The 17,919-nt window shown below is 46.8% G+C and overlaps 1 protein-coding gene across 2 annotated transcripts in view; it reads left to right on the plus strand.

The window, feature by feature from the left end:
- Gria1 (glutamate ionotropic receptor AMPA type subunit 1) overlaps positions 1-17,919 on the plus strand; it is a 328,214-nt gene that overhangs the window by 193,673 nt on the left and 116,622 nt on the right. For both annotated transcript variants that reach the window (XM_059270597.1, XM_059270596.1), the window contains exons 6-7: positions 9,690-9,851; positions 13,083-13,250. In XM_059270597.1, the coding sequence (XP_059126580.1) occupies positions 9,690-9,851; positions 13,083-13,250 (330 nt within the window). The remainder of the gene's footprint in view (positions 1-9,689; positions 9,852-13,082; positions 13,251-17,919) is intronic.

Below are 17,919 nucleotides of genomic sequence, written 5' to 3' on the forward strand. Positions count from 1 at the left end.
AGGGCGGGGGCTGCAGCCACCATCAGCATGGGAAGTCCCTACCATCACTTCCTTGGGAGCATTGAAGGTGCCTTAAAACCACACCCAAATAGGTGAGGAGAGTTCACTTTTCTCTCTTTCCTCAACCAAAGGCCCCTTTCCTTCCAGGCTTCATCACTTTCATCTAGAAAGTGAGCTACCTCCGAGCTCCAGATTCAGCGCTGGCATTACTTTATTTTCTCTAGAATATGCTTGGGTGAAATAGGCCTTCCTCATTAGACCTTAAGTGACCAGAAAGGAGAGACTGGGCCTGCCTGTCTGGATCTCTTCTACATCCTTGTGGCTGTGATATGTGTAGCAATGCTGAGCAGTCATGACTAAATGATCAGATAAATATATAGAATATCCTTTCTCCATATTCCCAAAACTGCAAAGGCTGTTGTCTTAGCTCTTGGTTGTTCATCATAAACAAAAGGGTTGCTGTTGATAAAGACACCACAATTTCCAATTACAGAACATTGAGAGATTAATCTTAAACTGACCAGGAAACTCTCTCCCTGATGTTTAGCTTTTATTGTGTTGGAAAGTGCTGTGAAGGCTGCTGGGGAAGAAAAGGCATCAATGGTCTTCCCCAGTGAAAGAGTGGCATGATGGTTATAACGGTAACCCATCACTTTCTGACTAGCTATAAAGCTTGCTCCCTAGGAGGGATTTCGTGTCTCATACTGTAAACCTTCTCAAAAGCCCATGTCTGAGGAGACCATATGCCATAGGCATGTTTTGATACATAGTTATTCTCAGTAGGTTTCAAATTTACCATTTCTTTATATTTTCACCCATTTTACACCATGGTGAATGCCTACTATATGTGAGGGCCTAAAGATGAATAAACCATCATTTTACAAAAATACTTTATGGAAGTCCTGCCTGGCTTTCTCTGCATGCTAATGTTGAGACTTTGCGGGAGGATGTTGGTTGAGGTCCACCAATAATTCTAGACATAAGAAGTCACCCTATGCCAGGAGAGTTTTAAAGGTTGAACTTACTCTGAAGTTAATTGGGCCAAGAGTAAACCACAACCACAATCAGTTAGGGCAGAAGTAAGATGAGGGCATTCTCTGGAAGACAGCAATATCTCAGACCACGTGGGTCATCTCCAAGTCTTGCATCAACATGCCAGGCTGAGGATCCCTAATCTTCTAACACAGTGTCAGCAGTTGACTCTAAATCTCAGGACTGAGACCTGGTGATCCTGAGTAACCCCGATAATATTCTGGCTATGATGGACACATGCAGGATCAGCCTGCTGTTGTATTTTCAGATATCTGAGTGTCCAGGTACCTCTCCCTGACTTCAGAGAGGATTGGATGACTCAACACTCTGCTTTTCTCTAATGTGGATGACATGTCTATTAGCTGACTTTCATACAATTGCAATGTCCTATTGGCTTGTTAGAGACCACATAAGCTTGTAGGTCACCAGGGATAATCTGGGATGAGATGCCTTGAAGGTTTGGCTTGTTAAGGTGACTAAAATGGGGAAATGTGGAGATTTTTGTGCAAAGACATGGGTGTGTGATGACAATTAAGTCATTAGCTGAAGACTATTCCATGGATTCACTTTTATCCATATTCCTCAGCAGACACCTGTGTGGTTGTAGAATTATAGATCAAAGCTGAAAGCACCCTCAGCAGAGAAGTGAGCTGCCCTAGAAATCCCCATACCTTTGGGGTTGAAGCTCTGTTTTCAGATGGAATTTTGGGAAGAACTCTACTGTGTAACAGATTAAAAGCAAGGCTGCCTTGGCAGGCATAAGAATCAGAAGGTGGTCCTCTGTCTTTTGCTCCTTCCCTAACGTAGCATGGTGGCCTGGGACATATCTTGAAGGATTATTGATCTGACAGATGTCTTTGATAAATCAATAACCACTTGCCTGTACAGGTTAAGACAGATGCCCTAGAGCAAAGGACTCATGAGTTCAAAGACAGGCCAAGAAGTTATGTGATTATCCCTAAAACACTCTTCTTGGGCCTTTTTATCTCTGACCTGGTTCACAATAAAACACACACAGAAAAGTCAATCAAAAGAACCCATTTAGTCCTTGAGACAAAAGCTGAGGGCATGAGGTAACAGGATTGATGCTTGTAAAGAAGTCAGGAACAGAGCGGGTTCTGTTGCTTCGTTTCTCTGCACCTTCTTAACATACCACCCTGCATCAGGCACTGTTTGTGAAACCTGTGGGTCTGTGGTCTTGCTTTTGAGGACAGGTTGTAGTCTCTGCCTTTCTCTGTCACACCACAGACAACAAAGAGATACAGAAATAGGGGGCCTCAAGGCTAACACTCCAAGTGGCAGCATACATCAGAGGCACCGAAGATAAGCATCCTGATCTCTGAGAGACCTCCTTCCTCACGTGAAGCTGAAGCCTGTTCCAAGGGCTCCTGCACAGGACAGGAGATGAATGAGCAGGAACGTAGATGGCTAGATGCAAAGAGGTTGAAATCCAAGCTCAGAAGTCACCTTACTCTCTCCATCTCTCACTAGCCACACTAGTTTAAGAGAAGCCAATCTACTACGTTTCCTCATTCCCAGTTTGCAAGCATTAACAGGAGGACCTGCTTCGTGATGTGGTTACAAGGATTAAATGTGATAATCAAGGCAATGGCAATGCCTGCTACCTTGCTTGGTTCTGGCTGATTCATGCCAAACACGATGGTTGCAGTCATCACTTTAACAAAAATCAGTCTCCCTTGATATCTGACTGTTCATCTGTCTGGCCCACCTTGCAGAGCCTCAAAGAACAAATTTCCCACCTCTTTCCCGTGACAACCCTCCTGAGAGTCAAGCACATCCTTCGCCTACCCTCTCAATCTTCTATTATGTTTTAGGCTGATCCTCTGTGCTCTTTCCAAGGCTTCCTAATATAAGGAGACTTTTCAAACCGTACATTCCTGTGACTGCTCTCCTCAGAGCTGTCATCTGAGATTTTTCTCTGACAATTTGGGGGAAACTTGACATGCTCAACCTGCACCATTCAGAGTATAAAGTACACATTTTTTGATTTGGTCTGATCTTACCTCTTCTTGATGTCAAGGGGCTGGAGATGGAAGGGTCTTTCCCCATGTACCGGTGTTGGCTTAATAAGCCTTCATCTTGACGCTGAACCTGAGCATCACAGAATGTTCCTTCTCCTTTCTGCTGGGTGTGATGTGAGCTTAGACAGGATGCTGAGGGCTGAACAGCGTGGGGGTGACCCTCTTTTAAGGATCTCAGCAACAAAGGAAATGGAGCTTTGAGACCAAAGCTTGTCAGCCTGAAAGTACTGTGCTGTGAGCTTGGGGAGATGTTTCAGTCGGGGTAAAGCATTTGCCTCACAAGACTGAGGATCCCAGAATTTACATGAAAAAGCCAGGTGACTAGAACCACAAAATCTGTTACACTCACATTCTGGTCCTCCACAAAGGCACTCCCAGGCCCTGGGTGTGAGTGAAGGACAGGTCACTCATTTACAGGCTCCAGATAAATTAGTACTTGAGATATATCTGCACAGCCAGGCAAAGACGGAGACGGTTGTGTCCAGGAGAAACCCAACACATTCCTTTTTACAGGCCCCTGTTAAAGGCAGGAGCTCTGGCCAGGCAACATTTGCTCGGGGCTCCTAACTGTGCACTGTTATCAGAAGAGTTTTGACGCTCTTTGACTGGGGTAATGGATACACCATCCTGAATCTAAACTCCTGTGGTCCTCCAAGGGCTGACAGTGTGTCATGTTCGTGAAGAAGTCCAACTGTGTAGTTAGGGAGTTTACAGAGGTCTCTGAATCAGATCTCAGCAGAAACTGGGGTGAATCCTTTCAGCGACTTATGCAAATGAGCTCTTGGGCCTACCATCCAGTTCCCTCTCAGACTGCTTATGGGATTAAGCTGGACCACATTTACAAGACATTAAAATGAATTCTTGCTTGGGAGGGGAGCGAGGAGAGACTTAAAATAAGCCCAAGGGTTAACTCCTGGTTGATTGCTTAATTTTCATTTTTCTACAGCAGTAACCCCACAATCCCCAAAAGGTGGTTTGGATGAAGTTAAGTCATGTACATGAAGTGGCTATTTTAGCTACCACCATCATTTTTGTTATTCTTATGAGGTGTGCTTTGGGACTAGGCTGCATCCCACTGCTGTCCCTCAGCCCCAGGCTGAGAGATGGCAGGACAAGCTGAGCTCTCCAACCAGATTAGAATATGATTCCTCAAATGCTACCACCTCTGCACCACTCCATCCTGTGACTTCACTGCCTCTGCCTCTTCCAGGGACTGACAATGACACCCAACCAGAGAGCGCATTAGCTTGATCTGAGGTTTGTCGTCATTTTCTAGCGGCATTTAAAGGGTAAATGTGTATGACAGAAGGGTCTAAAATAGAACAAGCAAAACCCTCCACTTTCACGTCTTATTCCTGGTCCGGGGGCCCAAAGCAATCCCAAACTTCTTAGACATATAAAGTTACACCTTCCCTTTGCCATATTTGGTTATTCTGGCCATTTCTCCCACACGTCTACAGAATATGCCTGCCCCTCTTTTTCTTGCCTCATCAACTCAGTGTCATCCGTGGCACCCACTATGTGATAGAACAGTCCTAATCATCCCTTGAACATATCCAGCCTCTCCTTAACGACCAGGCTTATGCTATCTTGTTTAATTCTTTTGATAATTATCTTCATATTTAACCTTGAATTTTGATTCACCAAGATTAACATTTCATCAAAATGAGGATCTCCTGCTCCCTTCTGAAGCTGTGGGTTGACAGTCCTTAGGGGTGGCTCTTCTACAAACACCCTCACAGACACCAGGTAGTCCCTGTGTCCCTCAGAATAAGAAGCATCCTCAGGCCGGGCGGTGGTGGCACACGCCTTTAATCCCAGCACTCAGGAGGCAGAGCCAGGCAGATCTCTGTGAGTTCGAGGCCAGCCTGGTCTACAGAGTGAGATCCAAGACAGGCACCAAAACTACACAGAGAAACCCTGTCTCAGAAAAAAAAAAAAAGAAAAAGAAAAAGAAAAAGAAAAGAAAAAAAAAGAAAAAGCATCCTCAGCCTGCACTTCCTTAGCCAGGTCTTCTGCCCCTGCATGAAGATGGGAGGCAGAGCATTCTTTACATGTTGCCTGTTCATGGGTCATACGTGGAGCTGTGCTACAGAATGAGGTACTGAGGAAGCACACTGAAGCAGGGCAACCCAGCTACCCCAGGGCTGCCTTCTTTCCAGTGTCTCACAGAGGCCAGGCTGGAATAGACCTCTGCATAGCCAAGGCTGACCTTCACTTCTTGATCCTCCTGCCTCTATCCTCTAAGTACTGGAACCATAGGCATGTGGCACCAAGCTGCTTTAGATAGCACTTACACTTCGAAGAGAAACACCTGGTGCCAGGGCTCAGGGGACAGCAGAAGAGCAGAAGGCGTGACTCCAGGTGACAAGTAGCTGGAGAAAGCAAACAGCTGTAGCTCATGTCATTCTCTCTCAGCAGTGACGGTGTTTAGAACACTGAACTCAGCATTTGGGGATGTGTTATCAAATACGCAGCACGGCTTGAAGAAAGTCATGACAGTGAGGTTTCATAGCTAGAACTTTTCAAGAACTGTAATTAACACCATGGCATCCTTAAACACATTAGATAATAGCATGAATAAGATAGATAAAGAAAATGCACAACTTACCAAATAGTACCCCCATGGGTTTTTAATAAAATAGAAAAGGAAATTGGAAAATGATTTAATTAAACCTATTTAGTAAATGTGCTGGGGGAAGAGACTTAGCTGAATTTCACAATTCCCTAGCAGGCAAAGAGCTAATGCCTTTATTTCCCTTCTTAATCAAGACCACATTTCTTTATTGACCAAGTCTATATCCCTGCATTGTGGAGAAAGCAAGCCTAGTAACCGTAAAAGTCTAGTTTCCCCATGATTAAGACATCCTAGGGGTCAGTGTTAGCATTCCCAGCATGCAGTCTTGCACTGGAGGAGAGATGTCAGCTCTTAGAGGTACACTGACCCCAAGTGGCTTCCTGGTTTTGGTTCTCATGGCGAATGTCACAAATAGGAGTCCATAGCTGTTCTTTTTCTGGGTTCTGAGTGTGGGGCTGGAGGGTCCCATCAGCTTGATTATGTGTGACCCTGGATTGGCTCCACTAACACTGTCGTCAGGCTTGCTGGCCGTGAAGCTGAGCTGCGTGCCTGTTTGAGCAAATCACCATTCCTCTTGGCCTTCATTATGCTGGGGAGGGAAAGTCAGTAGGGATGCCCAGGAGCTTGTTACAGATTGCGAGTGACAGAATCTGACTGCGGGAGATAATTTTCATTTCATTCTCTCAATAGCTATTTTGCGAACAAGATGTTCTTTTTAAAAGTCTCTAAAGAGTATGGAAAATCTCCCAACTGTGTACCGGCTCTTAACCAATGGTGAGACAGCCGTACTGTTATAGGGTATAACACCGTCAAATGCAGGCTGGGTAGGGAAGCCCAATTCTGACTTTCCCTTTAAGAACAGCTGGCTGGGTACCATTGCACAAGGCAGTTACCTCTGTGTCACTCTGTGAACTGTGGCTGTGGTACAAGTTAATCTCAGCTGATTAAAATCACTCACTGGCAGCTGTTGCCTGCTGGTCATGTTTCCCCTGGCTAATTGGCACACCTGCTTGAGGGACAGTCTCTAGCTTTATTCATTCTCACAGCAAGAAAAGGATTGAGCATCTGCCCTGGGCTGGGGCATGTACCGAGATGCTAGGTGCTAGAACACATCAGCGAACAAGATGGGAACTGAAAATGTCCCCACCTTCAGAAGTTAGCATGTCAATGGGAAGAGAGAGGACAAAAAGAACAAGAAGCAGTGACAGGTGCTCCAGAGAAACAGCAGGCACGACGTTGGAATGGGCCAGCCTGAGTGTTGGAAGGAACTCCACTAGGGTTCTCCCACAAGCAGAGCCCAAAGCAAGGCTTCAGGAAGGAGCAAGGGCTATGTGCCAATCCTGGAAACACAGTAGGGATGCGCAGTAAAGAAGAGAAGGCAGACACTGAAGCACGTTCCCAAGAATCCTCACCCTCTCTCCATCTCTGGATGTCAGCATAGACCATTCCACCAGCTTATGCACCAGGCAGAGGATTCTGGGCTGGCATCAACGATGTCTGCAGCTGTCACTAGTGTAGGTCTGTCCCTGGGCATGTGAGCTTGGCATGCCTGGCCTCCTTCTCATGCAGGTGGGGTGGCAGGTGTTTGCAGTTAGCGCATAAAATGGAACAGTGGTGTGTAGCAGAGTGGAAATACACAGGGCCAACAGTGTCTGCTGCAGGGACGGATCTGACTCTTCAGATGACAGGACCGGAGTGAGTTCTCTGGAAAGATGGTGTGCTAGCTAGGATCCAGACCATGGGAAGGAGTCAAGAATAGAAATGATATTCCTAGATGGGAAGCAAGGACAAAGGCTGTGTAGGACTGAACTGGGATTGTCTATAAAACAGCTCAAAAGGGTAATGGACTGTCAAAGGCACTGGTGGAAGCCAGGGAGCTTGGGAATATTAAATCTGTTCTTTCAAGAATTTGATGTAGACCAGCCCTGAGATCCTGAGGTAGAACTAGGTCCAGTGCTTGGACCTCAGCTGCTGCCAGCTGTGGACTTCCCCATCTTGGGCATATGTCCTCAGCTCCTTCTCCTAGTCTAGTTCTGTTATCGAGATTGGGCATTTTCCCTAAGCCACGGAACCAAGCATGCATGAGTTGTATGCACCCTGCTCAAAATCCTGTAGTGTAGTAGTAATTATAATTGAAAAAAAAAAAAGGAAAGAAAGAGAAATACAAGTTAACACAAGCTATGTGTGACCCAGCTTGGACCACTGTCTGACTTCATCTCCTACCAGAAATCTTTCTCACTATTGCCTTCCACTCACACCAGGCCCGTTACTGTTTCTAGAATGTTCTAAGCAGCCTCCTACCCCTGGGCCTTTGCTCAGTGTATCCCACCCAGGTATCCCCATAACTCAAACATGGGACTCTACTATACTGGTGCCAATAAGACCCCACAGGTGGACTGATCTAGACCACTCCTCTCATGTCCCCATTCACAAACCCCCTTTACCTCTCTTCATAGACATGTGGCTACTCCAGAGCGCACACTGCTGTACAGCATTGTGTACTATATGTTTATTGGTCTACTGTCTGATTTCCCCTACAAGAATGTAAGGTCCACAAGGGAGGAAGCTTGAAAACTCTTAAGTTCTCAAAAGAGAATGTTTTGTGATGAGGTTTTTGGGGGAGAAGGGAGTGAATTGCTTAACAGAAGAGCTTAGCTCTGGTCCCTTCTCTGTCACTAACTCTGTGAGCAGCTTTGTGAGCACTGAACCTCCCTTTCTGTCTTAGTTTCTGTGTGTGGCAAACAGACACATAAGCTGTACCCTTTTAAGGAGTGGTGTGAAATGAGGCCACAGATGTGAGCATACCGGACATTGTTGAATTTATTATATAAATGCAAGACTTCCTTTTAAGTTCAAGGCTTCCTGACTTCGCATGAGTTTTGCTGAATTGGAAGGAAATTCCATTTGCAATATAGAATCCTTCATGGATGTCAGAGGTGGCCAGGCCTCCTTAGGGAGAACAGGTCCAGTTCACTGTACATGAAAGAGCACAGTGAGAGGTGAAAGCCCTCATCAGGAGCCAGCCCCTTCCAGAGACTTGTGGTGACCTTGGGTAACTTGCAGACATTTGTTCCCAGCAGTCTTCAGATGTCTCCTCTCTCCAAAGGTAAAGCAGGGTGGTAAGCAAGGACAGTCCTTCCTTCGAGATTTTCGCTTTGCTTCTAATATCTTGTCATCGGAAGACACACACACACACACAATGGCACACACAGGCAAGCATACACACATAGTGTGCACATAGTGTTGTCCAGACACAACAGAGCAGTTGCACATATGAATTCACAATGGTTGTGAGAGAATACACAACGTGAGTTTAAGCCAGACAAAACCCCATTATGAAGACGGGAGGTAAGCACAAATTCCCAGCCCTAGCCAAGAAGTTACTGGTAGCTGCTGGGAGAGTCCATAGTCTTGAAGAATATGATACCTGGTAGGTTGATCATACTTCAGGAGTTGGCCCCACACACAACAGTATATGTGTAGCACAAATTAGACACAACGAGTTAAAAAAAATAAAAAAGAAGACACAAAGTTAAATGGGTAGGGAAGGGTGGATCCAGGAGGAGCTAGGGGAGGAGTTGCTATGATCAAAATAAACTGTATGGAATCCTAAAAGAAATAATAATAGTAGTAGTAGTAGTAGTAGTAGTAGTAATAGTAGTAATAAATAATTTTTAAAATCCCAGCATCCATTGACTGTCAGTCTGGGCACATAGTGTCTATTTCATCTTTTCCCTAACCTCTAGACTCTATTGCATAAACAAACGAACAAAGTAACTTGGTCCAAGGCAGTGTAGGCCAGCACCGCTACATCCCAGGAGTATCATCCTCAGGCTGACACTCTTGGTCTCTATGACAACTTTGTGTAAAAAAAAAAAAATCTATGAGAGTGGAATTAAAAGGGGGCAAAACACTGCTGTCTACATTCAGTCTGTTCTGCCTTGTGGAGCAGAAGAGAAAGCCTCATGGGTCTGCACTGTGGGAACATGGACCTGCCCAAGCAACATGTTTTACTCTCCCCTTTCCTTCCTCCACAGGGTTTCATGGATATTGACTTAAATAAGTTCAAGGAAAGTGGAGCCAATGTTACAGGTTTCCAGTTGGTGAACTACACAGACACCGTCCCAGCCAGAATCATGCAGCAGTGGAGGACGAGTGACGCGCGAGACCACACCAGGGTTGACTGGAAGAGGCCGAAGGTGTGAAAATGGATGCCCACTTTTCTCCCATAGCCAGCCCCAGAACCCTGGGGCATGTGAGTCTTTAGAAAGGAAACAGGTTTCCTATCAAGCAGAGGAACACGTCAGCATGAGAGTCAGGCATCCCAACACAATAGAGGTCAGCAGCCCAGGACTGTTATACTGATGCACAGTCACCAAATATTCCAAGTTCTTATTCTGGTACCCTCAGCCTTTGACTTCTGCTAGACAGCACAAGAAGGCTGCATAGACTTCCGTCATGATGCCTGCATTCATCCCAGCATTCACTAATTGATTTTTATCAGTGGGACAAAATACCTGAGCAAATCATCAACTCTAGGAGGAAGGGTCTATGTGAGCTCATGGTCTCAATGTATGGCCAGCTGGCTCCATTGCTTTTGGGACTGTGGCGAGACAGGAACATTATGATGGAAAGACACAATGGAGGAAAGGCATCCGGAAAGTGGAGATTCTGGAAGGGGCCAGAGACAAGCTACAGCCTTCAAAGGCACACACTCAGTGAGCCACTTCTTCTAAGGAAAACCCCACCTCCTGGTTTCCATCACTTCCCAGGGATGCCATTGGGTTATCATTGGTGGGTTAATGCATTGATGATTATGTCTATGTCAGCATGACATAGTTGCTTTTCCAAAGCCCACCTCTGGGTACTGCACCTTCACCACGTGAAGGGTTTTCTTTGAGGAGGGAAGAGATACTTCAGGCCCAAACCATAACCCAGCCGGAGGAACAGAGAACAGAAAGCACACCCTCGGTTCCTAAGAACTCTTTTCCTGAGACTGGGGAGTGGCTCAGTTAGTAATGTGCTTGTTGCCCCTGGCTGGGACTCCCAATTCCCATGTCAAAAGCCAAACACAGAACAGACACTTGTAACCCCAGCACCAGGAAGGCAGAGGCAGGAGGATCCCTGGAGCTTGCTGGTGAGCCAGTCTAGCCAAATTGGTGAGCTCCAGATTCAGTGAGAGACCCTATCTCAAAATTAAGGTGAAGAAAGACTGAAAGGGACTCCTGATGTTGACCTCTGACCTCAAGACATGCACATACGCATACACAACCACACACATAAACATGTACACACAGAGAGAATTATTCTCGGGAAGGCACTAGCAGATCGTTCACTTACCCGCCATCGGCTCCATGTTAGGAAACTGCCTTTTGCTGGTTGCCAGGGAAGCCAGAAAATGCTGTTTGTATTCTAATTAGGGCCACCATCTTTCTTTTTTCTCCAGCGGCACTAGGGATGGAAATGAATACCTCACGCATGCTAAGCAAGTACTACAGCTCCCACCCTTCTGTCCCCCATCTTACTGAGCACAAGACAAATGCCCATTTCTGTATAGACTTTGTGAATGGAGTACTGAGGTGGCACGGACTCCCTACCTCTGTATGCCCAGCTGACCATCAGAGAAACTCGCCTGGAGATGCACAGCTGCTCTCCACCTGGGTCTGCAGCCAGCTTCTCACTTCTCAGTTCCAGAGCCAAACCCTGTTTTGTTTGATATTGGATACTGTTTGTGACTGTGGTGAGCAGGCCATTGGTCTTCTAGGTCAGGTGACATAGCATGGCAGTGGTTACATGCAACACTGTGTTGAAAAGGATTCCGAGGCCCAGTCTGTTATTTGAGACCCATCGGTGAATCTTTGGCCCATGTTTCTAGGCTGCTTAGTCAATTTTGTGAATTGTAATCTATATAGCTGAGGCACTTCCTGTCCCACCAGTGATCAAACTGACTTAACTCTTAGAGAATGAAGACTCATTGCAGTATCTTATTAAACAAAAGTGCTTGAAAAGGAAGATCGACTTTGACACAGGCTAGCATATTAGTTGATGACTGCCCAAGCCAGCTTCTTTTTTTTTTTTTTTTTTTTTTTTTTTTTGATTTTTCGAGACAGGGTTTCTCTGTGTAGCTTTGCGCCTTTCCTGGATCTCGCTCTGTAGACCAGGCTGGCCTCGAACTCACAAAGATCCACCTGCCTCTGCCTCCCAAGTGCTGGGATCAAAGGCGTGCGCCACCACCGCCCGGCCCAAGCCAGCTTCTAAGTGTACTGTATTTTTTTTTTTCTCTCAGAAAATAAAACAGGCGTAGTGGTGCATGCTTGTAATGTGGAGGCAGGAGGATCAGAAGTTCAGCATCATCCTGAGCTACACAGAGTTCCAGGCTAGCCTGTCTCAAAACTATAAATTAGAAGGGACTGAGGAGGTGACTCAGTCCGTAAGGTGTTTGCTGTGTAAGCCCGGGGACCTGACTCTGGATTCCAAGGACCCACAGAAAAAGTTGGGCATGGCAGCATGTGCTTGGAATCCCAGCGCTGGGCAATCAGAGACAGGAGGGTCCATGGGGCTCGCGAGCCAAGTACTCCAGCCGGATGGTGAGCTCCACGCTCAGTTAAAGACTTAGTCTCAAAAATAGGATAGGGAGAAATTGAGGAAGACCTCCCGCTTGCACACACACACACACACACACACACACACACACACACACACACACACGGGGGGGGGGGAGAAGGGTACGTATATACACATTTGAACACAAATAATAAATTAGAATCAGGAAATCAACTAAGAGTTGGAAAAATAAACTCATCATATACAGCTGTGTAGTGTGACCTTAAGATGACATACTGTGTAATATGACAGATTTGCCTCATTCACATCTTAGCCGCCCTTTGGTCAAGCGAGGAAAACCCTTAAGCATTATCATTAATATTAACTCTCCACAAGACGGAGAGTCTATAGAATACTCGCTTTACAGTGGAGGAAGCCACACACGGAGATAATTAGGAGCTTGCTCATCCTGGAATATTGTTTCCTTTACTGTTACAAGAGGTGCTGGAGCTCTTCTTGGCTCCAGGTTGTTGACTCTCATACGGAGGAAGCCAACTGACTTTCCATGTGTTTGGCCTGCAGATATGTTGTATTTAATCTATGCATTTCTTCCCAATTAAACTAGCATTTTTCAAATCACAGGACTGAACACCAAACTCCGAAATGCTGGCTTGTCTTTAAAGGTTACAGCTGGCCGTGCTAAACCCCTAGCTCTGGAGAGCCCACTGACTGGGCAGACCTGTGAGCAGACCTGTGAGAGAAAGAACACCCAGGTCCAGAGGCTGCCACATACTTCACTCACCAGGACGCCATTCCCCAACACAGCCCCCCACCCTACCTTTCTGTCAGCTCTCTCTGACACCTTCCTGTCTGCCTTCCTTCCTCAGTACACATCTGCTCTCACCTATGATGGTGTGAAGGTGATGGCCGAGGCCTTCCAGAGCCTGCGGAGGCAAAGGATTGACATATCCCGCCGGGGAAACGCTGGAGACTGTCTGGCTAACCCAGCTGTGCCCTGGGGCCAAGGGATCGACATCCAGAGAGCCCTGCAGCAGGTAAGGCTGGTGGTACCTTCCCACCCCAGTCTTTGGAGACAAATAGGAAAGTTAGCATCGAGTTCAAGCAGTATGCATTGGTCTAAAGGGTATGCCTGGAGTTTGGAGTGACCATTACATTGTTCGAGTCAAAAGTATGGAACGCAAGCCAAACTTGGGACAAAACAAACAAAGAGACCACTGTAGCAGGAAAGTTTTCTCTCCGGATCCTGCCAAACCCCGGCAGTCCGACAGCTCACTTATAAAATAAACACACAGACATTTATATTATTTAAACTGTTTGACCTAATGGCTCAGGCTTCTAGCTATCTAGTTCTTATCATCTTAAATTAATCCATTTCTATAAATCTATGCCTTGCCACGTGGCTCGTGGCTTACTGGCGTCTTCACATGCTGCTTGTCATGGTGGCGGCTGGCAGTGTCTCCCTCCACCTTCCTGTTCTCTCAATTCTCCTCTCTGTTAGTCCCGCCTATACTTCCTGCCTGGCTGCTGGTCAATCAGTGTTTTATTTATTGACCAATCAGAGCATGACATACAGACCATCCCACAGCAGACCACTAAAATATGGTATCATTCCTTGTAGTATCAAGGCTACATTCTCTGCTTAGGGATTATGAAAAAAAAAAAAAGCCCCTGGAAAGCCACTGATTTCCATGTTCAGAAGGAGGACTTAATATATGCAGGGACGAGGCTGGGGAGGTAGCTGATCACATAAAATGCTTATCCCAAGAGCATGAGGATCAGTGTTTAGACCCCCCAGCACCTACGTGAGTAGTGAGCAGATAAGATTGGCTGGCTATAATTCCAGCACAAAGGAGGCAGGGATGTGATTGCCTGGCAATAATCCCAGCATGCAGGAGGCAGGGATAGGATCTCCACAGCAGACTAGTTAGCAAGACTAGTGGAACTTGTCAGTTCTGGGTTCAAGTGAAAGACCTTATATCAATATAGGAGGTTGTGAGTAGTAGAGGAAGACATCAGCCTCTGGCTTCTACATATAAATGTCCACATATGCATATGTACCCATCCACACATCTGTACACACCACACACACACACACACACACACACACACACACACACACACACACACACACACCACATGCAAACTATGAAAGAAAAGAAATGCTCGGGGTTGGCTCTGAGCTGTGAGCAGACCCCTACACGGTCTTTCTTCCCTCCTTTCCTATGCATGCACATTCCATGGCTTTACCACTCATCCTTCTGACCCGACTTTCTCACTCTTCACGTCTCAGCACCACAGTCATCAATTCTGTTTGCACTCGAACAGTGAGAGAACAAGAATAGAACATCGTGCCGGGCCCAATCAGTTGGCTATGCACAGGACTCGGAGGCAGAATCCAGATTCCACAGTGCAGAGTATAAATATTCAATTACTAACATGCCTGCCAGGACATCAGGGTGAGACAGTGGTATAGATGGGTGTGTGTTTGACATTCCTGCTTTAGAAGATTCTGGGAATTGGCCCACTGCTTGAATACTCTTGGAGGTCCTAGAAGTACTGCAAGCCCCTGTGGTGATTCTCAGTTTGCTGGTACACAGCATTGCCTCTGGTGCCTCCCAATGAAGGATGCATTTGCAAAGAGACAGTGGGAAGAAGGCTGCACTAAACCCAAAGGGAATGAGTGGTAAAGCATGGGCACAGAGGGGAACCCATACCGGCAATATATTTTGGTATTGTTGTCCTTCAGAACCCATCTTTCCCAACCAATGGCATTTCCTGGGTGAGGTCAGCTCTACCATTAAGCTTGCATTCAGCAGAAGGTAGATTTTGGCTCCTAAGAGAGAGGAGCACATTGAAACAAGAGATACATGAACACAAGATGTTCATCCACTTGTGCACAGCTCTGGCGATATTCACAACCTGGAGAAATACCAGCAAAGAGTCTCAGCAGCTGCTCTCGGCCTGAAGAAAGAGCCCTGTGTGGCAGAGAACACGCAGTCACATCCCCCAGACTGAAGTGAGGCAGCAGATCTGCCGACCTTAGTAGGCACCTCTAGGTCCTCGGCTGTGTCTCTGCCCTCCCCTGTCTCTGTGCAGGTCAGCCCCCAGGTCACCAGGCACTGACGACAGACACCAGGCAGGTTCCAGAATGACTACCAAAGAGGCAGCGCCTGTTCCCAGATTATTTTAAATGCTTTTCCTGAAGCAGTCGAGACAGATTCTGTCTACAGTATGAGACTGGCCTCAGACAGTCCCAGGGACTCACCCGTGGCGCCACAACCTTCCAGCTCCTCTGCTTCTCCCATCTTAATGACATCCCTGAAAGCATATTCTGACCCCACCGTGACAGGGATGAAGCCCAGGAGGCAATGTGGAGTGACAGACAGTGGTCTGAATCAGGAAGCAAGAAAGACAGCCCCCAGGTGTCTCTGAGCAACCTCAGAATATCCATCAAGCTCTCTGGTGGACCTCTTTTCCACTAGACGAGGAGGCCAATCAGACAGCACCCAAGTCTCGGCTGCGCATAAGAGCACCAAGATCCCAGCATTTGTAAGGCAGAGGCAGGAGGATTGCTAGTTTCTACCGAACACGAGCTACATAGGAAGTGCTAAGGAGAAAAAGAAAAACTCTAAGAGTACATTCATTTCCCTTATGGTGTAACTCACATCTTTCCACTGCAATACATACTCATCTTCTGCTTCTGCCCTAGCAGGACTGGAGTTAGTTGCCATGGTGAAGGCTGATATCTTACTCTGTTCTGGAGCTGAGACATGTGTGTGCCTGCCTTCCATGGGTAGCTCCCAAAAGCTGACTGTGCACTCCAGGGATTGAGGAGAACTCAACACTGGGGACGATGAAAAAAGTCAAGTCCAACCCACGAGAGACTCCTTCAGTCTCTTTGATGAACAAACAAACAAACCAAAATGTTCCTTCCCTAAGACCATCTGCCCAAAGCAGGCTCCTTTTCAAATCTCTGTGAATCACCTAGAATCGGGAGTTTATTGCTAGAAAAGAGAAATCTTGGAAATCACTGGCCCCGTTTTCCCTTCACTTTACAAATGAGACAGTAGACCCAGAGTGCCCTACGATGCCTCCAATGGTGACACAGCAGCTTAATCACAAAGATAGAACCAGACCACTGCCCAGGACCCCTCCTTCCATGCATCAGGCCTGTCCTGTGACCCAGTAGACTGCTCTCGACAGTATTGATCTCTGGAGCCTTCACCTAGCCACAGCCACTGTCCAGCCATTTTGCCTTCTAGACCTACCTCTTTAGATAGTCACATCATCAGAGGACAACTGCCATCAGAGCCTAGGTGAATCCTAATGGCATCCAGATTTTGGAACCCAGGGATGCGCTCCAGAGCTCCTGTATCTGCAGCCTTTGGGTCACACAGTACAAAGGACCAACCCCACTCTGGCTAAGATGGTGCCCTCCGGAGTCCAGCACGACCTGCCTGGCAGGCTAACAAGCTAGAAAGTCAAATCCTAAAAATAAGTGTAACGATAGCTGTGATGTAGCATGGACAGCACAGGCTCTGAGCATTTATGTATTACCTCACCGAATGCTCCAGAGAGCGCAGTAGGACTCAGACATATTAATTATAAAATGAAAAGGCTGAATTTCAAGGAGATTGATAAACATCTTTATGTGATACAGCTGGCCTGTAGTGACACATACAGAGGTTGCTCTGCAGTCCAGCAGAGATGGCCCAAAGCATCATCAGAGATGACCCAGTACAGCACAGAACTTTGGGCACGCACTCTGTGCACACACATCCCTCACCACTGAAATTCCCCCAGAGAAAAGTGAAGCTGCCCCTGGTGCCATCAGGAGAGGTGTTTAGGATACAGATGTAGCCTTCCAGCCTAGAACCTGGACACCCACAGTGCCAGCTTCATCAACCTGACCTCACTCATGCCTGGGTTGGAAGGGCTGACTACCCAGAGCACAGAGTGATGGATGAGGACAGCAATTCCAAAGCTGAGTTTCTAGAAGCTTTCCCTACTCTTCGTCACAAAGAGTTTGAGGCGTGGGCTTTCTGTCATCATGGCAGCTCTGGGATGTGTCCTCTCCCATCCCCCAGCACCATGGTTTACCTCCAAGGGTATAGGTCCCCCAAGAAGACATGAAGGGCTTCAGTTACTCTAGGAGTCTACTGACTCCCATGAATCTGGAGTCAAGAGTCATCAGCTTGACTCCATCTGGAAAATGGATAAAATGACCTCTGCCCTTCTGATGAAGCTCCTGGAGCAACACCTGGTAGCCTCTGGTCCCCAGAACTTTGAGAGTGGGGTCATTGACCTTGCTGGAAACTGAGGCACTCTGAATGGACAGTGGTACCATCCCCACTTTTGTCAAGAGTTGCCTGCTCTGCCCTATTGAAAGACACCATGTCAGACAGACCTGATGCCCTCTACTTTTAGTCTGTTCTCCATCCCTGTTGGTCCATTCTACACGGTATAATGCTGGTATCTTCATCATCTTCTTCATCTGAATAGTGTCCACATATGAACACTCATGTCCAACACAACGTTCTAGACATTTCAATTATTTGAGAAGGAAACCCAGGAACAGCTTCAACGAGGAGCCTACAGATATCCTTCAGAGCCAACAGAGACTGTCTGAAAATGCCCAGCAAGAGGTTGTGAGAGCATCAGGCAGGCATCACACACCATGCTGTGCACATCTGTGTGGCCCAC

This window comes from Peromyscus eremicus, chromosome 8a (assembly GCF_949786415.1).
Source record: "Peromyscus eremicus chromosome 8a, PerEre_H2_v1, whole genome shotgun sequence".
NCBI classification, from domain to species: Eukaryota; Metazoa; Chordata; class Mammalia; order Rodentia; family Cricetidae; genus Peromyscus; species Peromyscus eremicus.